Source organism: Carica papaya, chromosome 9 (assembly GCF_054855325.1).
Source record: "Carica papaya isolate Zhongbai chromosome 9, ASM5485532v1, whole genome shotgun sequence".
Classification (NCBI taxonomy): domain Eukaryota; kingdom Viridiplantae; phylum Streptophyta; class Magnoliopsida; order Brassicales; family Caricaceae; genus Carica; species Carica papaya.
The window spans coordinates 164185-191606 of NC_142317.1; the positions used below are offsets into that span (position 1 = coordinate 164185).

Here is a 27422-nt window from a genome sequence, read left to right on the forward strand (position 1 = left end):
TTCCAGTGGTGGAGGGCAGCTTAAACATACATACATACATACATACGTACATACGTATATCTAATACATATATGTATACACACGCATACGTATTGTTAGGGGGAAACACTACGGTAAGTGGAGCCTGGGGTGATCTGGCTTCTGTACCACCCACGGCAAAGCCTTAGTGGGCTACTGGGATCTGATTGGATCCCACGATTTGACTACTACTGAGTTGGGCTATTTAAAATCGTTATCATAACAAAAAAAAAAATGATACTATGTTAAATTTATTAATAATTTAGACAATTTTTATTCTTATTATCTTTATTTCTATTGTAGCTTAATTTGGATTAAGTTTATATTCTACAATTACTAGATTCTTTAAAACCATCACTGATTTTGTTTGGTAAATTTATTTTAAAAAGGGAATGCGATCGCAACGAGCCAGACTAAGAGTTGCTTTGATATATATAGCCATGGAATTACTTTCTCATAAGAGAGTCTCGTCAAGATTTATGATGATATTAAGAAAGAAAAATACATGTGGGATCCTCCATTTACGACAACAAGAGGATATCTTTTGACTTATATATATATATATATATACGTCTATATAAGTGTGTGTGTGTGTGTATATATATATGATGATGGCACTACCCCAGAGGCCAAAAACAACTTGCCCTTAAAAAGAGATGTCACATATATTTTTTTTCGGAAATGTTGAAAAAATTTTAGTAAGGATAGCATTCGTTTTGCTCTTTCTTCTAATGCTTAAAGTTAATGGTCACGGATTTTGTAATAATGTAATTCCCAAATGATCTTGAGAAAAACAAAACAAAAAAAAGAAAAGAAGAAGAGGCAGTAGATGGAGAAGTTTGTTGACAAGAAGGGTGGCCAATGCAACGACAGAGAAGGTACATATATCTCAGTTAACGTTGTTGAGGAATCCACGATATACTGGGGACCCTTTCTCCGTATATATATATATCTGTGTGTGTGTGTGTGTGTGTGTATATATTGGGGACCAAATTCATGACAAACCCAGTACAAAAAGTACATGCATGTCGACACCAGGCACTGCCACCTGGGCTACTATATAAGCATGTAAGATATATAGCTCTGCGTCCTATTATATAAACCTTAAAAGCACAAAGCTCCATCATTACATGTCTCCATCAACCCACCTCCCATCTTCTCATTAGACTTCATAATTTTTCAAAAAAATTTCAAGTGCTACTATGTAAGTATGCTTGGCAAGTAAGTATCAACCACTGTGTTTTATAATCTTTCCTGCTCTGGATCGGTGGAGATTTTAGTTTTACTCTGCATCTAAGTGTGTTTTTATTAAAAAAATAATAATAATAATAATAATTATAATAGTACTAGTTGTATTGTTATTTATTTATGCGTATTAAAATATATAAATTTTATCGAAAAATATATTTTAAGGTATAAATGAAGAAGTAATAATATGTTCAACATAGGAAAATGGATAAATTTATTATCAATATATTCGCGGGATATAATTATATATAAATACATCACCCAATAAAAAGAGAAGAGCACGGATACATACGATATAAGAACCCCTACCTCATAATCAACTTAGGTTTAAGGATATTATAATTATAATGACTAACCGGCAAATCGCCTTACAAACAACGTTTGCTTGATCGAAAGAAAGAAACCCGTGATGGATATATTTATCGTCTTCTTGCAGCAGTTTCTCTTTGGGCATTGAAGTAGACGGCAGCGACGGGCAGGCCGAGACCGTTTTCTGCAGAGAAGCTCCTTGTGTTGAAATGGTCCCTGGAAGCCGGCGGCCTCACAGTTCGTCTTCCTTTTTGCTTGAATAATATGAAAGCATATCTATGGATTCCCACCACCGGCTTTGGAGTCTCGTAGCTTATAATGTCTCTTCCTGTGTAATTTTCATTAATTAATTAATTAGTTAAAATCATGAACCCATCTCAATGTCAATGTTATGTGTACGTATATGAATGCATTGCGTACCAAAGGAAGCATTAGTGGTTCCAGGAATATCTGTCACCATCCTGAAAGAAAACACGCAGTGATATGTTATGTTTGGCTATGTGGGAGACAAAGAAATTAAGAATGATGATGTTTTAAGCATAGAGATTACAGACCAGTGCAGATGTTCTCTCAAGTACGGATCACTTGGGCTTGGAGCATCTGGATCTGTCATGATCTTCAAGAAGAGAATATATACCAGCAATTTTTATAAATATGTATATCAAATTAAAAGGATTCGTAAAGTTTCATTGACACTAACGTTTTGAATATTAGTTATTATACATATATATATAAATATACTTACTAATGTATAAGCAGATCTCATGTCATCCCCACCAATCTCAACACGAGGTTTTGCAGCAATGGCAGAAGGCATAAGCTCATGGCCATTAGCAACCTGCTTATTAGAATTGTAAGTGACCGTCATTTTGACACTGGGCGTAAAAACATCCACAACTTCTCCTATAACTCTCCCTATAGTCAGTGGCTCCATTAATGCACACACAGTTCTCCAAAACGACAGCACAAGAATGAGCGTAAATTGCTTATTAGTATTTTGGGTGAGAGCAAGAGGAGCAAGCTTTTTATAGGCAGAGAGAATGATTAATGAGAGAGAGCTTAATTTAGAAGCTCAAAATTGAAGTGGGTTATGTTTTCATTAACATGCACATGTACATATTTATGATGAAGGGGTCGTATTCTATTGAGGGAAAAGACACGTGCTATATATATATATATATACATAAATGTGGAGTGAAGGCACTAGAGAGTATCAAATGGAAGAGGTGGAATTTGAATAAGAATTTTATGGAGTGAGTCAGTACGTGTTTGCGGTAAGATATCCATTGTCTGTCAAAAAGCTTGTAGACTTTATTTTATATATACATATACAATTATTAACATAATATAGAATCTAACACGTCTTAAGTTGATAATGATGAGAAAGAAGAATATAACTTTTTTTTTTTCCTAATATAATATAATATCTTTTGGCAAATGGGAATTTGGCTTTTAAGGTGCTTCACCTTAGAATTGTGATGTGCTAAATGATTTAATAAAAACATGTCCTGTCAAAGAAAAGGTGATTTGGTACGTTTAGCACTAGAGGATTAAGTGAAGGTGGGAATTGTATGTATATATGTTATCTTATTGGTGGGTTGCCTTCAAATGTAATTTTAAAACTTCGACGAATATAATTACACACACATATATATATATCTGTGTTACTTTCCAATAATACGCAAGGATCCCTTTACTATTTATAGCAACCAGTTTAAGTTTGGGACAACAAAAGTTGTTCTCCACCAATTCATCGTCCACTGAGACGACGAAAAAAGACAAAACTTTGAGCACAAAATATTTATTTTTGGTTTGGCATGGACCATATACGTATACGTATTGCTTTTACATAAACCATTCATCTCTGCTCTCTTGATGCATGCATGGCTCGTCTAATTTATTTCCTCTGCTGCCCCTCAATCTTTTTCTCTATGCCTGATATTTCTTTGTAAGTTAGATTCTACATTATTAAAATACTGTGTGTTTATATTACAGGCAGGCTGGTTCTCCTTCCTCTTCGATCTTCTTCTCCTGTTTATTAATTGATATTTATTTGTTTTTTTTAACAAAAGTTTCGAGAAAGAGGCTAAAAATTTGAAGTTCAAGTGTTGAAGATGCACGATAACAAAAGTTTTAATGTGAATTTATGTTTGAGGAGACCTCACTGGGTGCTTTTAGAACAAGTCTTTTATAAAAAGCCGAACACATATCATATCACCCTTTAATTTGTTTCTTTTCTTTGCTTCATTACTTTAATTCCCTCTCATCTTTACTACATTTCAGAAATTGTTGAACATATGCACTATAAATGGTAACTCAAGATTAACATGCATGCACATACATATTAGCGGGCAAAATCGAGAATCACGTACGCACATACCTTATATATATATGTAAAGTGTATCGACTCATTTAAGTTGAGGGTGCAGGGGCAGGTGTGTATCGGAGAATCAGTGGCGGCCAACGATATACAAGTGTTATGATTCGGCAGATGTTATTATTTGTTTGGTTACGAAATGGATTGCAGAGAACAATGGTCTGAAATTTAAGTGGCGACACGTGTTTGAATAATTAGCAAAGGGATAAAACAAAATAATGAATAATTAGCGAAAGGGAAAGGCAAAAAGCTGCTGCTTTCTTAATATTCCAAATTCCAGTTAATATTTTGATTTTGACCTTTTTTGGGTCAAACTAACCACGTGTCGCGATCACTCTTTCGTGAAGTTCGCCATGCCACCACTGTGAAGTTGTGGGCTGGGTCGCAAGTATTATGGGTTATCGTAAGAAGTTTAAAAACTTTAAGGCAGGCTTGGAAGAGTAAAACAAAAACCCAGGGACAGAGACAGACCGACTGACTGACTACTCGCCACCTCTTTTCTCCTCTCAATTTTTTTTGCCCTTTCTGGATCTGATACTCCCAAAGTTAACGTAGCAAAATATTAGTAATTCCCATTGCGAATTGCCCCAGCCGTGCACGCATCAACAAATAAATAAAAACTGTAGCTTCCTCCTGACACATATATAAATTCATGTCCAGTCTTCCTTCAATTATGTTATTTAGGTTTGTGTTTATGTTTGTGTGTTAACAAATGTTTCCTCCCCCAGCTTTTCTTGAGAGGGGGGGGGGACGGAGGGGTTTCCACTTTTCCTCATCTGTGAAATATCAGATTTTGTAGGACCATTTCATAAACCTCTTGTCTTTTTTCTTATTCCCAATACGACCCCTTCCATTTTCTTTCTTACCTGCACAACCAACACCTCACTTTTCATTTTTTTTCTCTTCCCCCTTATTAACTTATTCCCCTTACTTTTTTCATATTTATAGTTAAACCCCCCCAAATCTTTGGCAATCTTAGTTTGTCAGAGCAAATGTTATATTTGCAGATTCACCACTGCTCCCCACAAATATTTGTAGACTCTGCATGATAAATACAAGTATGATTTAATTATATTCACCCCATAATGTAGATTTAAATTTCTTGATTTACTATCACAAAAAGTTTAACTCTATTGTATAGTCATTATTGTATCGGCATTATATATATATATATATACATATATATATATGAAATGAAAAAGGTGAGAAGATATGGGATTAAAAGACAAGACAAAACCAGGATTCTCTGAAGTAGGTGTTCTTTTGTAGATCTTCTTTTCAGATACTCTGAGTTGGTAAAATTTTTTAATATCAAATATGCAATTTTCTTCTTGTAATGTCCTTTAAGTTTATCTTAATCACTTGGGGTGTTTTTGTCATTATAGATTCAGGCGAAGCTTTTGAAAAATATTTCTGTAAAATCAAATGGATCGTATTCCATTCCGCTGAGATACAAAACAAATAGAGAACCCTTTGGGGTTTATCTTGTAAATAACATAAGAATTGCCGTTACAGAGACTCTCGGTCACGTGAGTTGCGTGTCCTTCCCCCTTCTCTGACACACTCCTCTTTTTGGCAATCACTTCCCGTTTTCGCTCGCTCTGCCGCCTAAACTTCCCTTTCTTCTCCATTTTCCTCTCCCCCTCGTCCGTTCCCTCTCTCTCTCTCTCTCTCTCACATTCTCTTTTTATTCAGTCCTCTTTCTTTTTTCTTCTGTTTGAAGCTGCTATGGCTTTTAAGCTTCTTTCTCTCTGTCTCTTCTTCATTCATTTCTTCGTTTTCTTCCCCTTCGTTGCCATCACGGAGCAAGACGAGCAACACCCAGAAAGCAAAAGTTTGCTTTCATTCAAGCTCGCTCTCCATAACCCACATGTCCTTTCTTCATGGAACAATACGACCCCTCACTGCAACTGGGTCGGTGTTACCTGCCACCTCGGCCATGTCACTTCACTCCTTCTACCTGCTCACTTCCTAACAGGCTCTCTCTCTCCTTCCCTATTCTCTCTTGTACGTCTCACCATTCTTGACCTCTCCATGAACTTCTTATTCGGTGAAATCCCTCCACAAATATCCAACCTCAAGCGCTTGAAACACTTGTGTCTCGATTGGAACCAGTTTTCAGGCATGCTCCCGAGTGAACTCGGTGAACTAACTCAGCTCGAAACCCTCAGACTCGGCTCCAACTCTTTCACTGGAAAAATCCCACCTGAGCTCGGTAACCTGAGACGAATCCAGACCCTCGAACTCTCCGGCAATGCGCTCACCGGAACCGTACCTGCTCAACTCGGCGAGCTGACGCAGCTTCTGTTCTTGGACCTGGCTAACAACCTCCTCTCAGGTTCTCTTCCCTCAACACTCTTCAAAAATCTTCAGGCATTATCTTCTCTTGACGTATCAAACAATTCTTTTTCTGGTAAAATCCCTCCGGAACTTGGTAACCTGCAAAACCTCACTGATCTCTACATTGGCATTAACTCATTTTCTGGGCAGTTACCCCCAGAAATAGGCAAGCTTTCACTGCTTGAGAACTTCTATTCACCATCTTGTTTAATAACAGGCCCTTTACCTGAAGAATTATTCGAACTAAAATCGTTGAGCAAACTTGATCTTTCTTATAACCCACTGAGGTGCCCGATCCCAAAAAATATGGGCAAGTTGCAGAACATAACTATATTGAATCTTGCTTATGCTGAACTTAATGGGTCAATTCCAGCTGAGCTTGGAAACTGTAAGAATTTAAAGACATTGGTGTTATCTTTCAATTCACTGTCTGGATCGTTGCCTGAGGAACTTGTAAAGCTACCAATGTTGTCATTTGCTGCCGAAAGGAACCAGCTTTCAGGACCATTGCCTGCTTGGCTTGGAAACTTGAATGAGGTAGATTCGCTTTTGCTTTCAAGCAATCTGTTTTCTGGGAAAATCCCCCCTGAGCTTGGTAACTGTTCTATGTTGAAGCATCTAAGCTTGAGCAACAACTTGTTGAGGGGTTCAATACCCAAAGAATTGTGTAGTTCGGGGTCACTCTTGGAGATTGATCTTGATGGTAATCACCTCTCAGGAACCGTTGAGGATGCCTTTTTGAAATGTACGAATCTTACGCAGTTAGTATTGTTTAATAATCAGATCAATGGTTCGATACCTGCCTATCTTTCACAGCTTCCAATAATGGTGCTTGACTTGGATTCCAACAATTTCACCGGTTCAGTACCTGTTAGTCTATGGAAATCTGTATGCTTGATGGAGTTCTCTGCTGCAAATAACTTTTTGGACGGGCCTCTTCCTGCAGAAATTGGTAATGCCGTTTCACTTCAGAGGCTTGTTCTTAGTAACAATCGGTTGAAGGGCAAAATACCTAAGGAGATTGGCAATCTCACAGCTCTTTCCGTTCTTAATTTGAACTCAAATTTCTTTGAGGGGAACATACCTGTGGAGCTTGGATATTGCGCTGGTCTAACCACACTGGACCTGGGAAATAACATTCTCAATGGATCAATTCCTGAGAAATTTGCAGGCCTGGCTCAGCTACAATGCTTAGTTCTTTCTCACAATAGTCTATCCGGGTCCATTCCTTCAGGACCATCTTTGTATTTCCGCCAAGCCAACATGCCTGACACAAGCTTCCTTCAGCACCATGGAGTGTTTGATCTGTCACACAATAGTCTGTCTGGCTCTATACCTGAAGAACTGGGAAGCTGTGAGGTGTTGGTGGATCTTTTGCTTAGCAACAACATGCTCTCTGGAGAAATTCCAGGATCACTCTCTCGTTTAACAAATCTTACAACCTTGGATTTATCAGGAAATTTCCTCACTGGTTCAATTCCTGAGGAACTCGGGGACTCTCCTAAGCTACAGGGCTTGTATTTGGGGAATAACCAGCTCACAGGTTCTATCCCTGGAAGTTTAGGTCGTTTGGGTAGCTTAGTGAAGCTGAACCTTACTGGCAATAGGTTAACTGGTGAAATTCCTGTATCATTTGGTAACTTAAAGGAGCTTACCCATTTAGATTTGAGCCAGAACGAGCTTGATGGTGAGCTTCCTTCAGCTTTGTCTCACATGCTTAACCTCGTGGGGCTTTATGTTCAGCAGAATAGGCTCTCTGGTGATATGTATCTACTTTTCTCTAATTCTATATCCTGGAAGATTGAAGCTATGAATTTCAGTAATAACTTCTTTGAGGGTAACTTGCCACGGCCATTGGGCAACCTGTCATACTTGACTTTCTTGGATTTCCATGGAAATAAATTGACTGGAGAGATTCCTCCAGATCTTGGTAATCTGATGCAACTTGAGTACTTGGATGTTTCAGGGAACAGGTTGTCCGGGCAGATTCCAGCAAAAATTTGTGGTTTGATCAATCTATTTTACCTGAACTTGAAGGACAATAGACTGGAAGGCCCTGTACCCAGAAATGGTGTTTGCCAAAACTTGTCAGAGATACTGCTTGCTGGAAACAAAGGTTTGTGCGTGAGAACTATGGGTTTAGATTGCCAGATGAAAAACTTCAACAAGTCAACTTTACTAAACGCCTGGGGCCTTGCTGGAATTGTGATTGGAAGCATGTTCGTCATCTTTAGTATTGCATTTTCCATATGGAAATGGTTTATAAGGAGCATCAAGCAAGCCTCAGAGGAGTTTGAGGAAAGAAAGTTAAACAATTTCATTGACCAAAATCTTTATTTTCTAAGTAGCAGCAGGTCCAGGGAGCCTTTAAGCATCAATATAGCTATGTTTGAGCAGCCTCTTTTGAAGTTAACCTTGGTTGATATTCTTGAAGCCACCAACAACTTTTGCAAGAAGAACATAATTGGAGATGGAGGTTTTGGGACTGTGTACAAAGCTACTTTGCCTGATGGAAAGACGGTGGCAGTCAAGAAGTTAAGCCAGGCTAAAACGCAGGGTCACCGGGAGTTCACTGCTGAAATGGAAACCTTAGGTAAGGTTAAGCACCAAAACCTTGTAGCACTGCTTGGATACTGCTCCTTTGGGGAGGAGAAGCTCCTGGTTTATGAGTACATGGAAAATGGCAGCTTAGATCATCAGCTGAGGAACAGAACTGGCGATCTACAAGTCCTAGATTGGCCCAAACGCTACAAGATTGCACTGGGGGCTGCCCGTGGATTAGCTTTTCTTCACCATGGGTTCATCCCTCATATCATTCATCGTGATATCAAAGCCAGCAACATCTTGCTGGACGAAGACTTTGAGCCAAAAGTTGCAGACTTTGGGCTTGCAAGACTGATCAGTGCCTGTGAGACCCATGTTAGCACTGATATAGCAGGAACATTTGGTTACATTCCCCCTGAATATGGCCAGAGTGGGAGATCTACCACCAGAGGAGATGTTTACAGTTTTGGTGTGATCCTGCTTGAATTGGTGACTGGGAAGGAACCAACAGGGCCTGACTTCAAAGAGATGGAAGGTGGAAATCTGGTGGGTTGGGTGTTTCAGAAGATCAAGAAAGGACAAGCTGCCAGTGTTCTTGACCCCATGGTGCTCAATGCAGATTCGAAGCATATGATGCTCCGGATGCTGCAGATTGCTGCAGTCTGCGTCTCAGACAATCCTGCTAACCGGCCTAGCATGCTGCATGTCTTGAAGTTTCTGAAAGGGATCAAAGATTGAGTAGTCAGTGCAATAATGTGGACTCGTGACTGAGAATGATGTTGTAATAACCTTGTAAAGTAGGTAGTTAGCGAGAAAGAAGTTAAAAAACTCAAGTTATGTTCGGTTTATGCGTGCTAATCTGATCTTGATCACTAGGCAGGCTAGTCTGGTGTTTTTCATAATCTTATGCCTAGTTCAGTTGCTAATAATTGCATGCCACTGAAACAATGCTCTTATGGTGCATGCTTATATGAAAAAAGAAAATGCTTGTGTTATGTATGGCACAATGGATATAGATATAGTGTTTCCGGGGTGCTCATCATGATCATCAGAGGTATTGATCTATCTTCAGTCTACTATTTCCCTTCAGATGGCCAGCACCTGATCAGTTTGATCGGATCATGTAGAAATAAGGTTTTAAGTCCGAGTTGCATAAATTGAGTCAGACTCTTTTAGGTAGAATGATCAAATGTTACGGGGCTTATACACGGACACACCTCTATATTACACGACATCTACTGAAAATTTATTCTAAAACAGTGGGTGTCAAGAGTGATCTTAACAAAAGCTAGTTTGAGATCACAATTTTTTTTTGTGATGAGTGATTACTAACCAACAAGCAGTCCTTGAAGTTCAACAGTCATCAAGTGGGAGTGGATATAAATAGATATCGATATAAAAATGGAGTTACAGAAATGGTGAGTGGCCGAATGTATGTTAGGATGGTAAAAGAATAGATGATGTTGTTAGGGAAACATCAAGAGAGACGAACGAGGGAACAGTAAAGAGCATGTAACGGAGTTTTCTTTAAAAATAAATGAATAGTAGTAAAAATCTGAAATAATAAAACGCCCATAATGCATCTACAAGAAACGATGGTGGCGTAGGAGAGAGACAGTGAGAGATACTCTACGCTGGGCTACAATAATGGGCGAACATATATACATGTAAGTGTTATGAAAAGAAGGAGAGATTCTGGCTGTACAGTTTTCACGTGATTTCTGGTCCTCCCCTCCAGTTGAGTACGTTTTAAGCGCGAGTGAAAGTGAAAAAACCTTTTGCTTAGAAATTTTCTCCATCTACTTTTCTGGTCTGCAGTCTACTGCAGGCGTATATATACTAAAATTCGCACTCTTTTTCCGAAGAAGAAGTAAATTCAAATTTTACTTGAGAATAAAAGAAATTGTATTCTTGGAAAGTTTTATTGTGAAATGTTTTATTTTGCACTAGTGGGTCTATCTCCTACCCGCCATGAGACACCAACATGATGAACTGAAAGTAAAAGGAATGTTCAATTCCGATATTTTCTCCAAGGAAATTGCAATCGTAGACGCCAGAGCTGGAAAGATGAGCACCAACTGATACGAAAACCATGTGCCTCTGATAAAACCTTTAACCTAACACTATCTTCCTTTTTTAGAAGCAAACAAAATCAATCTACCGCGTGGGTTTTGATTGTGCGGTGGGGTTACTCACAGACTGATGTAAATTCGGAGGATCGGTTGGATTTGATTAATGTTAATCGTTTGCTTTTAGCGCAGCAGCAGGAACGTTGGATGTGACAACTTGAAAGATTAATGGGGCGGGCGGGCGAATGAAACGCATACAGTTTTATGTCTGCGTAAATTTGGCCAACATGCCATGGTTTACGGGAAGCGACGCGAGTAAATTTCCAAGCTCCACCTCCAACGGAAACATGATTTAATTTAAATTATGACGCACTTTTTATATATGCAAAAGAAAACAAAAAACAAAAACAAAAAAAATAAAAATAAAAAGACACCTCTTTCCTTATCCAAAAGCAAAAAACAGGGCCAGACAGGAACATGAACGAAGTCCCACTCCTCCCAGAAACTTCTTTAAACAGGGACCGAAATTAGCACGTGACTCATCCTTTGGCACGTTCCTGTTACTGTACGTACCCCTTCGCCTACTCTACACTTTTGATCAATTACACACCCTCTGATTGGCTCGATGGACCTGCCTTAGCCACGGCGTCTCCGGATTATCGCCGTTCCTGCCTCCGCAATCACACGTCTCTGATTTCATCTCGCCTCCAGGCTGCTGCAGTTGCAACTCCATTTCCATCTCTATCTCCATCTCCGCCACCCCGTCCTCGTCTTCTCTGCCTCGCTTCGTCCCGATCGGTACGCCAAACAGCATCGGGCTTAAGTTTCCCATCTCCGTCTCCCCATCTCCGGAAAACCCCTTGCCTTCCGGCATCAAATCCAACGCTCTGACACCCTCGTTACCGCTTTCGGATCCCGTGTTACTCGATGGCATGGACCCTTCAGGCTGGGAGCCTGCGTAATTCGACATCAAAGAGAAGATATTGTTGCAAAGGCTCTTCATTTCAGCCAATTCCTTGTTCAGCTGCACATTCTCTTTCCTCAGCTTCTCGTTTTCCTCCATCAGCTCCGTCGCCATGGCGCCTGATGGGACGGCTCTTGTCGGCGAGGAGTTTGACGAAGTCACCTGCTCTTCCCCCGAATTTGAGGGAGATATCAACGGTTTCGCAGTTGGAATCACCATCGCCGCGACAGTCACCTGTGCCATCGCGGTCCCGGGCGTTGCCGCAGGAGTGGAGATTTTCCTACGTTGGATCTCGCAAAGAAGCCGCTTCTCTCCTCTGCGAAAACAATCGTTCGAGAATTCCCAACGATCAGGCACCACTTTTCTAAATCCCTTGAGAATTTGATCCGTACAAGAACAGACAAAGCAAGTCAAAACTCAAACCACAAATCCGGGGGGAAAAAAAATACAAAACAAAACAAACCGACTAGTAAATTAGAGGATGGAAACAATACAAACATATGTGTTGAGTTGACGAACGAAGCTAGAGAAGTTGTTGTGCTTGAAATATTTAGGAAGCAAATCTCTAGCAAACACCGTAGGATTCCAGACGATGAAGGTGGTTCCTTCGTCGTTCCAGGAAATAACATCGTCTATTGCGTGATCGTCGACGAGTTGATAGGTCTTGGTCAGAAACGGCGTGGGCAGCGTCCTCTGCGAGTCCCCCACCGTCAGCTCTGCGTTTTGCTCCACCGGCGGCGGAGCCATCGTGGAAACAAACAATAGGAAGTTAAAAAACAAAAAGAAAAAAGAAAAAGAAGGAAACGTGATTACGATGATAATTGCAGAATTTTTGGTAGGCAGGAGGAGATTCAGTAGGGAGAAAGGAGAAGGGTGGAAGATTTTGATAAGAGTATTTCTAGAAAGTTCCTGGTAGGAATTTGAAGGGAAAGAATGAGAACAGATAAGAGGGAGAGAGAACACTAGAAACGTAGAAAGAGAAAACGACGAGAAGCTACGTTACGTCCTTGTTCGCGAAACTTCCCGTTGATTTTTTCGTTGATAATAACACGTGGCAGGATACCAGTGGGCAGTGCGGTCATAGGAGTTGAAAATTAGAATGGTGTGCGATGCAGGGAAACCGAATTCTAGATATAGATGTGGGGTGGGGTGGGGGGGGGTGAAATTAAATATAAATTTTAACTCCACGAGCGTTGGAAATTGATTTTTGTTTACAGATTAGACCCTTATCTTTGATGAAGGCACATGTCTTCGGTCTGATACTTTTCTCAGATGTAAAATATCTGGACCGTGCTTCAATTATTATTTTTTTATAGATTTTATAAAATTTCTGGAAATTATTGAAGATAATGCTGGTTAGAAATCAAATACATACAGATAAACGCAGTTTTTATTGTCCAAAATCAAATGTTATGGAATATATTTCGATTTACAGTACTGGGTTTAGAATAGCTGGTTGTTAATGGTGTGGAAAACAAGTTAAGAGAGAGTTAGGTCTGGAGCACAACAAGCAGATAAATAGAATATGAGTGGGAAGATAGATCCAAAAAAAAAAAACATTCATGGGTTTCTTCCTTTTAAATTCCATTGACTTCCCAATCTGTTTGCATTCTACACACACACACAATTTGATCGAAGAGCAAATCTCCCGGTAGCCGCAGACATGGTTATGGTTAACGTCTTGGTATATACAGTGATGCGGCGTGTACGGAGTTTGTCAAATTCTTTCTCACACACACAGGGAAAAGTCAGTCTACTTAAAATCTACCCTTCTCATCCGGTAATCTCGTAAACACGTTTCCATTGATAGAGACTGTATTTCACGTTGTTTAAATGCCAAGTTTGGAAACATGTTTGCACAGCACACAATAATCCACAAAACTTGCCTCTTTGGAAAAGGCCCAACAGATCAATGTATTATGCATTCCCTGTAACTATAAATCATCCCAGACGAAGAACATTTAGAGGGAGGAAAAGGAATTCATAATAATAATCCAAAAATACATTCCCTGAGATCACTGTCCAAGTAGATAAAATCAATACGGGGGAACAAAAAAAAAAAATTATCCAGGACTGGATAAGGATCTAGACTGTGTTTTCAAAACATAGAATCTCTCACCGCTTCCTTGGCTTTTCCAGAAGCCAAATTTGCCAATAAACAAAACATCGAATCTATCATTACCCCCGCAGTAATTTACATACAATTTTTATTTTAGTATTTGATGTAGTAGTCAGATGAGTACAAAAATGTTGAAAGGTTATTTACTAGCTCAAAAATCAAACAATGGAATTAATTACCCACGTAAACCCCTGCAATAAACAAGTTGTTGTAACTTGGGCAAGAACCAGTGATCTTCCATTAAATTACATCATTTGATTTTCTCCCCATTTAAACAATAAGCATGCGAACGCGTACTTTCAAGAAAGAGAATAGTAATGCCAAAACAAGGCAACAGAAAATAGGAAAGAGCGGCACAATCTAATATCAAGATCAAACTTCCCACCCAATAATCTATAAATGGAAAGAAGAAAGAATGGTTTAATTTCAACATGATTTACAGCATTTAGAATCTGACTGATCTGAAAACAGAGGAAACAGAACTGACTTACTTGGAGCTGATAATTCTCAAGGAGGAAATCCTTCGGAATCGTTTCGGCTATTTTTACAAAAAGTTTCACGAAACATCAATTGAGTTCGACTCTTGAGTAATCCACTCCGACTGAACGAAAAGATATCTACATCTCAGCAAGGGCAACGCCTATTATCTTTTACTCAAGTTGAATTTAAGATATTACAAGGTCGTTGAGTTGATCAACGGACGACAGATACATTTGCCAAAGAATAAAGAAATAAAATATAGAATCGAGTACATGAAAGAAACAAGTCCCCCCTTGTTCCCTAAGATGATTAAGTAATAGCCAATTTCAGAAACTCACCCACCAAACTATACACATATATACACAGGAGATCAGAGCTTGGAAACCAAATTCATTCAGGTTCAAGAGTCAGTCTACTTAATAATCATGGAACCAAACAAACTATCTGCAGAAACATTATGTAATGTTTAGCGAGGTAATGTCGCTATAGTAACAGTTGGATACTCAAAAACATGAAAGTATAAACTTTTCTTGTACCAAAATACGATTGGATAATATCGTCTGTGAGCCTTTCAACTGTTGACTCGGTCACACTATTGCTTACAAATTCGTAGGTGTAGCAAGCTGCCAAAAGTGCAACAATTCTCAGAATCCATTTCGCTGATCAAAATATAACCACGCACCGGTCACATTAAGAATCCTATTGTTCTATTGTCAAAGAAATTCATTTCAGATCAACACAGAACCCCAAAAGAGGAAAAAGAAATCAAGAACCAGATATCATCAAGAAACGTAGAGAATGCCTCTGCGATAAAAGAGAAGGCTTAATGAAGTGAAAACTGCCCAAACAAAGACAACCCACCAAGACATAAACAGTGCCATTTCTCCAATAAAATCAGAGCAAGGCAGTGAACCACACATCAATTGCAACTTTCCGCATGAGTTACTATCTACCTGAGATAAGCCAAGGAAGAGAAATAACAAGAGTGGTGGCGCAAAGAACTGGCAAATCGCAAGACATAAGTAGTGATTGTGCAGAAAAACCTTTGCTCTGCTAAAGTCCAAATCAGGGACCTTGCCGGCATGGAGTCTCTGGTACCAGGATAGCACTGCTTCATTCAAAAACATTTGCAAATTCGGGCGTAAAGCTGCAATTTGCAAGAAACCCGACATCAACAAGCAACAGAGCCTTACTTTACCAAAATCCAGTGGCGACAATCCCACATTGCCAACCAACTTCTCAGCACCATTTGTGCCATTTACATCTTTCCCGCCATTAATGTTCTTGTTAACAAGAATGTCAGCGAAGGGATTAATCCAAAGCATTGCCGTAAAAACAACAACGATGTAGTTGGCATAAAGAATCATTCTAGAGAACCACCCACAAGAAATTATCGACAAGTTAGACCTAATTTGATCTGTTCCAAGCCAAAACGACCGGGCATTCTTCCCCGCAGGCATGTATAGGAAACCTGCAATGCAGCCCATAAAAGAGGAAACGAAAATGCTCCACAGCCCATCAATTAAACCCAATTTGAAATCGATACCAAAAGGGAAGATCCGAAAGCAAATCGTGATTCCAAAAACGAACCCCAGAACCCCAAAAAGCATGCTCAATTGCTTCTCAGACGATTTCGACGCGGACTTCTCAAGCGACAACTTTGTTAGTGAAATAAATACTTTGCACAAACCAACAAGTGCAAAGATAACCGGAACGAAAGACCCATTTGCCAAGCTCCCATGGTCCTGAGATACGCCTAGATACTGGTGGAGCAAGAAACAGGAAAAAGCCACCAGCGAGAAAATGAAGCAATCGTGATAGTCCTTGAAATAGAGACGAGATTGAAGGTGAGGCTGATCGAGCGTTATCCTGAAGATCTGGGCGTTGTTCTCGTCGAAGTCGAACTTTTCTTTGGATTTGTTCCTTCTCTTGAGATCGGTGTTGGGTTTTGAGGACAAATTTTTATAGGGTTCGAGGCCAGGAGTTGAATCGGTGGCGGAAGGTCTGCGAATGGCGGCTCTTAAGCCATGTTGTGAAGTGTTGTGAGCGAGATTCTCCGGGTGGACATAAGTATGGAGACCCCGAAGGAAGAAGATGGGGAGCTTGAGGGAGGTCGAAAGTAATGTGAAGGAAAGAGAGAGGATGGCCTGAAGAATGAGGTTCCGGTAAGTTTGAAAGAAGTGGAGCATGGTTTCTCCCTGTTAGAATCAGGGTTTGGCCGTTTGTCGTTGACAGAGAGAAGTGCGAACTGAGAAGGGTTTGGTTTGGCAGCAAAAAAGTTTATCCTCTGCTCCACGGTCTACCGCTTATGCTACTATTCCCAATCAGAAATCATCCTTGAGCTCGCGTGTCAATATCTTTGCAAGATTGCACGTTGGGATATTGTAGATATGTATGTATATATAAATTATTTTTTCTTCAATTGAATTAAGAGTAACTAAATTTAAATTTCATTATTATTATTTACATTTATTTAATTGGTAGGTATTACAAATTCATTTAATTCTAATTGAATATATATATATCGACTATGCTCTTCCTACCTATTTTTTTTTAGAATTCATGGACTTTAATAACTCTAATACATTTATATATCAACAATACTCAGTTAAATAACCATATATTTATATAAAAATATAATAATTTAATAGTTAAAAATTTTGTATTTTATTTAAATATTATAAATTTAAATTTTATTAAAAACATAAATTTTATTATTTTGTAAATATATTATAAGTCAATAGTAAGAGTCATCATGTCTGACGACATTGAATTGATTTTATTTTATATTTATTTATTTTATTGAGATGACATCGTAATATATACAATATCAACTTCTTGAGAGTTTTTTTGATGATGCAGATTTTATCGTTCATCCTAATCTCCATCCAACTAAAGTTGTCTTGCAAATTACTGAGACCGATTTCTAAGTTTTTTATATGTTCTTTCTTAGAGGCCATGTTTGATCTAACTCTAATACTAATGTTAGATCACAATCAGAGTACCAGAGATTCAGGTTTGTTTTTTTTCCTTATGGTGAGAAAATACTAGTAGAAAATTGAAAAAAAAAATTGATATATTTAATTGATAAATTTGAAATTCTTTAAATATATAAATTTACAATTAAAACTACCTACCTGTGTGACACAAATAAGAACAAAAAAATAATAAAATCAAAAATATAAATGGTGTTGAGCAAATCATGATCGTTGTTTGATCGAGTCTTCAACTATGCACGTTGCATTTAAGGTCGCATCTTTAGCCTTTCTGGATAAATGCTGGTTTGATCATTTAATACAGATATTGTGGGTTCCTCACAAGTACCTATTAGGATCTTTGAAGTCTATTAAAGACCACTTTAGTGGCAGAGTGCTCGACTTATTGAAGAGTAGAGAAGTAGCAAAAACTCTCAAAAGTTTTATTGTTGAAGTTGATAGTGGCCTTCCTGAATGGACGTACGCGAGGAAAGGTTGAAACAACTCTCGTACACTAACATTTATAGTAGGTTCTTATGCATTTCCATCGTTTTCTCTCTCTATCTATCTAGATTCCACTTTGATTCCATGTGTTTCTTTTAACAGTTAGAATTTCAAGTTTAAGGATTTGTGGAGTTGACGTTATAATATTTGCATACACAAATTTACTGTAGGATTAGAGTTAAAGATTATATTTACAAATCACCGCAAGATCAAAGTAAAAAAATATGTTGGACAAATCAAAGAATATGTAGCTATACAAAATCACTACATGATCACAGTCAAAGAAAATGTAGCTGTGTGGAGTACAACAAAACGTCAGCGTTTTGGACTCCTCTTTAATGTAGATTTCGGCACGTGGTCTATTTCATTCAGTTCAATGTCCATTAGTATTTGCAAAGGATTCTTTTCACGTGCATCCTCTTGTTTAATTTGTTACATATTCATTTAATATTATGATTTAAATCTTAATTCACACTTAACTATTGAAATTAGTATCGGAAAATAATTTAATTATGGGTCTAATTGAGTTTAGAGTTGCGGAAAGAAATAATTTTCAAGAAAGTTAGATTAAAGTCGTGTTTGGCTAACCAAAATTAAGTTCCTTAACTGAGATTATTTATAGTCAATTTATTTATTGGGATTTTCGTTATGCCAAATAATCACTTAAAATTGGGCCACCCAAGCCCAAGAAGAGAAGGTAACTCGTGATGGGCTTGAACTCTATTCTGTCGCCTGATAGTCTAATTTCATCCAAGCACATGATACATACACCACGAATAAGAAGCTGCATGTACAGTAAAAGTCAGTCCTAACACTGTATTTATATACATATATACATATATATATGTACATAAACATACGAGTATTATGCACATATGCCGATACGCGCATGCAGTACTTATATCTAGCGATAAATATATTATAAGTATACGAAGGAGGAAGTGAAATTTGATCTCAGCTTAAATAATGGAAAGAATGCATCGAGATATATGTGATTGTATACTAATATCATCTATCTAATCATGATATATATATATATATATATGCATTGGGGTCGAAAGTTTGTCGTCTGTCGTGGACGTGATGTTTTTGCTTCCGTTCATACATGCTTTTCCAGATAATAAATAATTGATCGCGATGCTGATGAGCAACTTAAGTTTCACAAGTGGCTTTGCCATGCAAGGATCTAACACTGCTATACTTGTAGATAGTACTTGTATGTATATATATATATATATATATAGATAGATAAGTCCAATTGCATAGTTATTATATATATATATATATATATATATATGAAAAGATTAAGCAACCAACTCTTGTCATCATAAAAGATAAGGTTTTGCTAATTAACATATCAAGATTCAGATCTCTTTCTTTATCCCTGTCTCCATCTCCTTTATCTCCTAAGTCCTATTCTGTACATTTATATTATACCTTTTAATTTTTTCACCCTAATCTTAAAAATATCAATAGCTACAGCTTTACATATTATTACATATATCGACCTACACACATACATGTATCTATAACTATCATATCTCTCAGCATTGTTTTACTTCATTTTAATAACAGACGGTTATTTGTAAACTTAATTACTTTCCATTGAGAATATATATATATGTATGTATCTTCCTAGATACAAATTATCACCAGCAAATTAAGCTTTCCTCTAAAAATCCTTCATAAATTCGCAAAAAACAAATAAAAAACATCTGTCTAATTCTACTGTCGTCATCCTAATGCCATGCTAGAAGGCATTCTCAAATCTTCACGCTGCCGACTTTGATTTTTCAAATAATAAACTATTTTTAACACTTATAACATATATATATATATATATAAACAGGTAAATCCAGCTTTCAGCTAGCCAATAAAGACTGATCATGCTCATTAATAAATAAAAATATCTCTTTTGCCAACTTCACATAATACACGCAACGTTCCTACCTACATGATCAACCAACAAAATGTTCAGCTGCTGCACACTACTAAACTAGTATAAATATATATATATATATATATATATTATACAAAGAACCCATCATCTCTAACAAATGAAAAAGAAAGAGATAAAAGAGAAAAAAAAATGTATATATATATATATAAGAAAAAGAGGAATACACTGCCGTTGCTATGAACAACAAGAATCTTTCTCATGAGTTGACAGGTGCCATGGAAGCAACTGGCACATTATTTTGGAGGGTCTTTCTCATCCTTATCACCTCTGCATTCAGAATGTGGGACCACCTGTGGATTAAACATATATATATATATATATACATATAAATGAGTTTTTTTTTTTTTTAATTATTATTAAAAAAAAGCATTAATAGACCAAAAATAATGAAAGAATTAAACGAAGATATAATTTCAACGTCAAAAACACTTTTTTGAAAAGATGTTATTAATCGGAATAGAACGTGGGTTGTGGATTGGAGACAAGAGGAATCGAACTCATTTTATTTTCATCAGTACAATATCCATGTGATGATGATCATGCGAACCATGTTGGATGCTGGTGCAGTGTATTAACTATTCTCGCGACGTACTCTGCGGGGGCTACATGTGTTTTCATATGTGTAAATATATGATTATTTAGTGGGTTTATAGATGTGATTATGATGTTTACGGAATCGATTATGTCACCTACCTGATCTTGTGATGAATCGCACGGCTGAGATGAAAGTCTCCTGCTTCTCTTGTCAGGCCTACCATTCTCTCTGGTTCTCGTAGTCGTACCCAAAAAATCAACTGACATGTAATACCCGAAAAGGCCGTAGCATTATAAATCAATATTTAAGTGAGAAATTGTTAAAATAAAACCTCAAACCCTAAAAAGGAAAGAGAAAAAGAATCGTAAAGTGCAACAAATATCTTGGAGGCATATTCGGCATTTTGTTGATCTTTTTGGTAGGTCGTCGTGCTCTTTCTTCCACGTTTTAAGTAATGCAGACGATAATATATATATATACATAATTCATGGGTCAGTATTTCACCACTCTTTAACATGCCTCAGACCATCAGACCCCACAACGCCCATAAGATCTTCAAATTAACACATTAATGCAATTACATACATACATACATATATATGTAATTAACCACATTATTATTTCCAGTGGGAAACTTGAATTTTTTCCTCATTTTGCAGTAACAAATCCCACTGATTAAAACCCCCGATGACATATTATTCTGGAATAACAAGGAAATTAACCTCGAGACGGTTGATTTAAAAAATGCAAACTTGTTGAAAAAAACGACAAACCCAGATGGGAAGTGTGAGTAAGAGAATGGTTTTTCTTCACTAATTCTTAATAAGGGAAAACGCAAGAATAAAAAAGAAAAAGAAAAAGTACCTGAGTTGGTGGCATGCTTTTTCCGTCGGAGAGTTTTCAAATCCAAGGTCGACTCAGAGCTGTCGGGAAGGTGACGATCGAGTGGGAGGAGACGACCGTTATCCGCCAGCATGGTGAGAACGAAAGCCGCCTCCATGTTATTCAAGAACCTCAAGTGCTTCTCGTCAGTCCATGACTCCGTTTGCTCGCTGGCCACCTGCGATTCCATGTATGTATGTCCACCAGTTAACAACCGCCGTCGCCGGGTTAAATCTCCCTCTCTTTTTGTTTTTTGTTTTTTCTCTCCTGGGTTTGTCCTTAGCGTTGAGTTGAAAATTCGAGGGTGATATTGTTTTGGGAAGACAGCCCCAAGCCCGTGCGGGGAGCGCCGGCTCAGTTTTATAAGGATATATATAGAGAAACGGATGAGAGTATGGAAGGAGCGGCACTCGCCAGATCAGGGAACCACGTGTGCTTCGTTAATTATGAATTAAGAACCCATTAGGTTAAATTAAGAGTTTGGAACAAAAAGAAAAGCAAAAAAAAATGAGGGTGATGATGAGTTGGGACCAGGTGCTACTCAAATACAGGGGCATCATTATATTTCTGTTGTTCACGAAGCATGGTGAATTACATATTTATATCTATCGATGTACGTAATGTTTGGGATATTTTTTCCTTGAGAGAAAAATTTCTACAGAAGAAAATATCTAATGCATGCTGTCATTTAATTATTTAAATAGTAACGCATTGAAACAAATCATATAAAAATCCAAAACACACATGGGATGGATAAAATGGGTGTGTTTTCATATTAGTATAATAATATAATATAATATATACATATACATATTCGAGGAGGTGTAGATATTTTGGTCATCACCCACAACAGTCTTCTCCTTTCTTGGACCAGAAACAAATAAAAATCTTAAATGCTGACTGTTATATTTTCATTTTCTTTTATTTTTTAAAACTTATTTATCGTCAAACATATCAGGATCTTTTTTTTTTTTTTTCTCCGCATCCACAATTACTTGTGGTTCGTGCGTACTGCGGGTTAAAATCATAAAAACTTTAATTCCCGAATTTAATCAAATATATTTCTATCAGATATATTATATATATATATATATATATAATATATGGAAGTTCAATCACTGCAACATAAAACTTTTTGCGGCAGTTCGTCGACATTGGCTTCAGAGCGCCATTAAAGCATGCCGCAGAACAATGGCGCCGCAAGTTTCTGTCATCCGGCACTGCACGCTTGCAGTCATCATAAAAATATCACGTATTTAAATCTCTACAAATTGCTCAATAAACTAAGAGATCATTATTTTTATATTGAAAAATTCAATTCCACCATAAAAAATATTCATTCAAGTTCATAACATTCTTCAAATAACTTTGCTACATGTCGCTTTGTCTAATTATCTGACGGTGAACTTACGACTTGCATCCGATGAAGTACGCACATTTCTACTACCATCGTCGTGAATTTTTTATTTTTCTAATTTTCTTTGAAGACTGACTCTCGTAATTTCATTGTACTCGGACTTTCTGTCGGGAGACTCATTTTAGGATGTGTGCGAAGTACAGGTGGTCTGAGATTGTTCATCATTTTAGTTTAGATCCAAAAAATCAAATATAACTTTAAATTGAAATTAAAATGATTTTACTTAAACAGAGCCTCCCTATATCATAGTTGTTGCGTTTGAAAAGTCAAAATTGACGGCTGTGCAATATTTACTCCACCATGATTCAGTGTTGGCTAGTGTCAACCAACGTTAAAAAGTAAAAGACAAAATAGAACCAAACAAAAATAAAATTGCTGGGAAAATAATTTTGAGAATTTTTTATCAAACACCCTCTAAGTGTGCAGAAACAGTGAATTGAAAAACCACTCCCGACTAAATTTCCACATTAATTCCCTGAGAAAACTCTTATTGAAACTTTTATTGAAACGGAAAACATGGAAATATACCCTTAGCTTTGGCTTTTTCTTACTCATTCAAGATTGGTATGGCGAGACCGAACCGCTTCAGGGCTTTCACCCAGAGCCTCACCCAATCTGTACACCACCATCTCAAACAGCACAAACATCGCCCCTTCATACAAACTTCCCATCGGAAGCAACCGCCTTCTACTTTCCTCCCCACCCACATCCTCATCGTCCGCCATCGTTTGCGCCGCCACGTAACATACGGCGTTAGCGTGCTTCATGCACGTTCCTTCCTCGGGCCGTGCAGTCAGTAGCAACACTCTGGCGCCATTTGATCTAGCCAGAGAGCATATCGCGTCGACGGTCGCAAATCCACCGGGCCCAGCAGAAGCGACAAGGAGGTCGGCCGCGGTGATGGGAGGAGTTGTCACGTCGAGGACGAAATGGGCGGAAAGGCCTAGGTGAGCCAGGCGCATGCACAGGGCTTTGAGCATGAGTCCCTCCCGGCCCACTCCGTAGAGGAAAACACGGCCGTTTTGGGATGCCGTGGTGACGAGCTCAGTAACCATGAGGTCTAAGGGCGGTGGGTAAGGGTGAGTTGGTTTGTAGAAGACGGAAGCTATGTGTTCGCATATCTGGGTGGCTAGAGTTGACATGGATGAGGTTTTGGTGGCCATTTGGTAATGATTCCCACTTAACTCCCATCTTTATCTAGATAATGGCAGCAGAAACTGTAACATCGAACTTCTTATACTAAGATAGAATGTATAAATTAAAGTAAAAAACGTATGTATAGGTCCAACTCCATTCCAAAACTCGCGAAATCCAAACAAATATATTTCCAACTTCCGGGAAGTATATGGCTCTCCGATCATTTGTCACCAAGCGAGCCCAAGTACAACTTCAGCAGACATCGTTTGGAGTAGAGATATTACACCAGCATGGTAATCACAACTACAGTTCTATAATCTAATCCAATCGTGACAATAAAACAATATCCAGATTTATAATAAGTCAGCTTTTTTTTTTTTTTCCTTTTTTTTAAAGTACTCCCGTGGAAAAGAGGTATTGATGCCCACTAAAGAAAACAAAATTATTTGTCTTAAAAAATATTTACAAATCCCACATGAAAAAGAAAAAAAAAAAAATGACAAGGTAAGCCATGGTTTCCACTAAGAACAACAGAAATAATGCCAAAACATTGCATTTCACAGTTAAAATGAAGCCAGGAGCAGTCAACTTTAAAGTTTGGTGTCTTTGGACCGCATTCTTGCTTCTAACTCAATTACCCAGGGGGACAGAAGATTTTGCAGTGGAAGTATTGCCACCCTCCATCACGTGAAAGTCTTTCACGCCAGCGCTTATTGACGAAGATGAATCTCCTCTGCTATCTTTCTCACTGTTTTCATCTTCATCATCGTCATCCTCAAGGAAAGAACCCTTGCGCCTGAGTTCTTTTACCTTCAGAAACTCATCGTAATGTGCCTTTCTTTGCTCCTTAAAACTTGCACTCCTCTCCGTCTCACAATCTGTTACTAGAAAGGCAGTCGGAGTCCACTATAAATGCCTCATAAATATTGGGATAAAAAGAAAACCAATCAAAAGATAACGTATAAATGAGGAAATGCTGGCAGAAGGAGAGTAGGCGAGCGCAGAGAAAAGTAAAACGGCAGTAGTATTTTCATTAGCTGCCTCAGATGTGCAAAAGAAACTACAAATCTTTGAAGGAGATGAGAAACTGTATTCAAACAAGAAAAAAAAAAGGAAGTGACAGGCAGATCTGGAGTCCAACGAGAATCAGGAACTCCTACATTACTGGTGAAGCAAAGATCATTTAGCTTCAGCTCATATTTAGTACCTACCATGACCTATAGTTTATGAACTTTCAACTAATTCAAAACTGACTTCGTGTCCTCAATTTACTAACTTCTTACATAATTGTAATTTATATAATTTGTATGCTAGAAGGCTATGCCTACTCAATTTCATTAAATTTAGTCTCACATCTCAGAGGCATGCCTCATGGAAAGATGTCTCAATTGTCCTATAAACAATCATAATGAAGAAAATGAAAATGTAATAAGTGGCCTTCAAATTATCCAGACACATGATTAAACATGTAAACAGATTCAAATATGCTTAGATAAACGGTGAACTTAAGGATAATTGTTGTGCAAACCTTCATCTTTTTCCATTGGGTCTCCCTCATCCTCAGATGATGTCCAGCCACAATATTGCTGGGTACTTTTTCTACTTGAAGAAGCCACATCATTTAAAGCGGTCCGTAATTCTTCAGCATGCTTTGCATCATCAACACAGTCATCAAAGCACCCACGCACAGGAGACATGGAACCTGTGCAATGATAATGTACACTAACAACTGGCCAAGGAATTTAGTGAATTTAATAGATTAAACAATATGCATTAACAGAGAAACAAGTCCAAATCCTTATTCAACCCCAAAGCAGAAAATTTTAGCATCAAACAATGAAGCAAACCACCAAGCAGTTATGAGAAAAAAAAAGATTTAATGAAACTCAACCTTGGTAAGCCTTGCACCGAGCAATTGGCAACCAAATCCACAGAAACTATTGTGTAAGATTTATAAAGACACATAATACAGATATGACACCTACATATATGCGTGTATGTATCCACATATTACATATGGATAAATATATACACCCACAAGATCTGACTGGCTTTACAGAATTAGCAGAAGAGAAAGCATAGTAGAAGGAATGCATACCATCATCATCAATCATGGGATGATAAGGCGTCTTTGGCTCAGTGATTTTCTGTCTTACAGGTTTATTAGCTTCAATTTCCACCAGGTTAGCTTCATTCCACTTTACACGCCCTCTGTTACTGAAATAAACTTCAAATAATCAGATTAAACATATTTGCATAGCAATTGGTAGAAGACATGGACTTCTTTAAAATATGAACAAATAACAAACTTTGCTGGCATAATATTTTCTAAGGAGGAATATGACTGTGTATAGAGGTAGGTAAGTACAAAACAGAACCAGTGAGTAGTAACGATAAGTCTATGACACAGTGAAAATCACAAGTCTATGATGCAAAGGGGAAACATAAGCTAAAAATTTCCTAGCAATCTTCTGAGCGAAGTTATTTGAAGAAAATGCAACAATTACCTCATTTTTAAACTTGTTTAACTCCTGAAACACCAGATAGCAAACTAGACAGTTCGAAAATTACCTGAATGTCAAGAGACATGATAAACATTAGTCACAAAGAAACCTATATAATAACAAGAAAAACTATAAAATATGTTCAGTCACATTTCAACATAGCTTCCTTCAATCCCCTGATATTTACTAACTCCGTATCCACCCAAATTTCAACTATAAGAGGCTTCTACAGAAATATTTGTGGTTAAAGTTAAGAAAGAAGTCTCTTAAGCTCAAAAACCCTAAATAAACAAATTCTATGATTTAAACAGCTACATGATTAATAGGGAAATAGCAAAAGACTAGGGAGAATAAAACTGAAATTCAGAAATTTAATTCTACCTCTGATCAATTCAAGCAATAGAATAATGAAGCCATTAAATATCCATGGTCCTAATTGAATTGAATGAAATGATTAACGAAGAATAAGAAATAAATACGCAACCAATCAAACACAGAACTTAACTGAACCACAAACGTAGAGAGAACATAAACAAATTGCATATAGTAACTGAAGGGATCAATTGAATGTACATAAACAATACATTGGTCCTGTTTAACAGACGAAAAACCTAAAATTAATCGGATCGCGATTTATTGAAGAGAACATCGGCGGAAAGAGAACCTCCTCGAACTTTGTTTGATTGGTGAGAAAAGTGAGAAAAATACAGCATGAATATTAACTGGACCAGAATTTTAACCCCTGGGCTAAAATTTTCTTAAATATTGACTGATTCCAAATCTTCGTTTCACAGAATCAGAAACAGAGCTCACTAATAAAAATAATAATAAGAAGAAAAGAGAAGCTTCATACCTCTCGACACGATCTCCTTGCTTGCGAATTCTTCAAGTTTTATTGATTTCTGCCTCTGAATACTATTTGTAATATTATTTTCTTTTGACTTCTGATTTTACGTAACTATCCCTGGCCAACTCTCGACAACGATGAAACCTACGTATGGTATCTTACTGATGTGGGCGCAGGGGATCAAACGAGTGTA

At 37.7% G+C, this 27422-nt stretch overlaps 7 protein-coding genes across 24 annotated transcripts; 1 reads left to right on the plus strand and 6 right to left on the minus strand.

Annotated features, from left to right (window-relative positions):
* Window positions 1–1456: 1456 nt before the first annotated feature.
* BFT (PEBP (phosphatidylethanolamine-binding protein) family protein) lies at window positions 1457–2663 on the minus strand. The gene is made up of 4 exons (XM_022036523.2): window positions 2321–2663; window positions 2130–2191; window positions 1996–2036; window positions 1457–1903 (listed from the first exon to the last, which is right to left on the minus strand). Exons 1-4 carry the CDS (start codon window positions 2507–2509, stop codon window positions 1686–1688), a joined length of 510 nt encoding a protein of 169 aa, XP_021892215.2. The 5' UTR covers window positions 2510–2663; the 3' UTR covers window positions 1457–1685.
* Window positions 2664–5420: 2757 nt separating this feature from the next.
* EMS1 (Leucine-rich repeat transmembrane protein kinase) lies at window positions 5421–9901 on the plus strand. Its single transcript, XM_022036400.2, has one exon. The coding sequence runs from the start codon at window positions 5681–5683 to the stop codon at window positions 9572–9574; it is 3894 nt and encodes a 1297-aa protein (XP_021892092.2). The 5' UTR covers window positions 5421–5680; the 3' UTR covers window positions 9575–9901.
* Window positions 9902–11256: 1355 nt separating this feature from the next.
* Window positions 11257–12823, minus strand: HSFB2A (heat shock transcription factor B2A). Of its 2 annotated transcripts, none has more exons than XM_088210810.1 (2): window positions 12364–12823; window positions 11257–12241 (listed from the first exon to the last, which is right to left on the minus strand). In XM_088210810.1, the coding sequence occupies exons 1-2, from the start codon at window positions 12496–12498 to the stop codon at window positions 11504–11506; spliced, it is 873 nt and encodes a 290-aa protein (XP_088066936.1). In that variant the 5' UTR covers window positions 12499–12823; the 3' UTR covers window positions 11257–11503. The 2 variants fall into 2 exon arrangements, with proteins under 2 accessions (XP_088066936.1, XP_021892093.1); XM_022036401.2 differs by having other exon boundaries at window positions 12368–12820.
* A 1567-nt stretch (window positions 12824–14390) lies between these two features.
* On the minus strand, window positions 14391–16781 carry LOC110810389 (transmembrane protein 161AB protein). 2 transcript variants are annotated; one of them, XM_022036556.2, is made up of 2 exons: window positions 15422–16781; window positions 14391–14605 (listed from the first exon to the last, which is right to left on the minus strand). In XM_022036556.2, exons 1-2 carry the CDS (start codon window positions 16655–16657, stop codon window positions 14555–14557), a joined length of 1287 nt encoding a protein of 428 aa, XP_021892248.2. In that variant the 5' UTR covers window positions 16658–16781; the 3' UTR covers window positions 14391–14554. The 2 variants fall into 2 exon arrangements, with proteins under 2 accessions (XP_021892248.2, XP_088066935.1); XM_088210809.1 differs by lacking the exon at window positions 14391–14605 and having other exon boundaries at window positions 14842–16777.
* Window positions 16782–19814: 3033 nt separating this feature from the next.
* LOC110810347 (uncharacterized) lies at window positions 19815–21908 on the minus strand. Of its 5 annotated transcripts, none has more exons than XR_015816447.1 (4): window positions 21307–21908; window positions 20601–20701; window positions 20072–20174; window positions 19815–19897 (listed from the first exon to the last, which is right to left on the minus strand). XR_015816447.1 is itself a non-coding variant. In XM_022036500.2 (3 exons), exons 1-3 carry the CDS (start codon window positions 21512–21514, stop codon window positions 20169–20171), a joined length of 315 nt encoding a protein of 104 aa, XP_021892192.1. In that variant the 5' UTR covers window positions 21515–21908; the 3' UTR covers window positions 19815–20168. The 5 variants fall into 5 exon arrangements, 3 of the variants coding, with proteins under 3 accessions (XP_021892192.1, XP_021892191.1, XP_088067836.1); XR_002538970.2 differs by having other exon boundaries at window positions 20072–20197; window positions 21307–21906; XM_022036500.2 differs by having other exon boundaries at window positions 19815–20174.
* A 1184-nt stretch (window positions 21909–23092) lies between these two features.
* On the minus strand, window positions 23093–24153 carry LOC110810333 (Sugar isomerase (SIS) family protein). Its single transcript, XM_022036469.2, has one exon. The coding sequence runs from the start codon at window positions 23902–23904 to the stop codon at window positions 23293–23295; it is 612 nt and encodes a 203-aa protein (XP_021892161.1). The 5' UTR covers window positions 23905–24153; the 3' UTR covers window positions 23093–23292.
* A 146-nt stretch (window positions 24154–24299) lies between these two features.
* Window positions 24300–27391, minus strand: I-2 (phosphoprotein phosphatase inhibitor). Of its 12 annotated transcripts, none has more exons than XM_022036470.2 (5): window positions 27236–27391; window positions 26386–26449; window positions 25977–26095; window positions 25407–25607; window positions 24300–24762 (listed from the first exon to the last, which is right to left on the minus strand). In XM_022036470.2, exons 2-5 carry the CDS (start codon window positions 26388–26390, stop codon window positions 24509–24511), a joined length of 579 nt encoding a protein of 192 aa, XP_021892162.2. In that variant the 5' UTR covers window positions 26391–26449; window positions 27236–27391; the 3' UTR covers window positions 24300–24508. The 12 variants fall into 12 exon arrangements, with proteins under 12 accessions (XP_021892162.2, XP_021892167.2, XP_021892166.2 ...); XM_022036475.2 differs by having other exon boundaries at window positions 25407–25580; window positions 27236–27390; XM_022036474.2 differs by having other exon boundaries at window positions 24300–24756; window positions 27236–27389.
* Window positions 27392–27422: the final 31 nt, after the last annotated feature.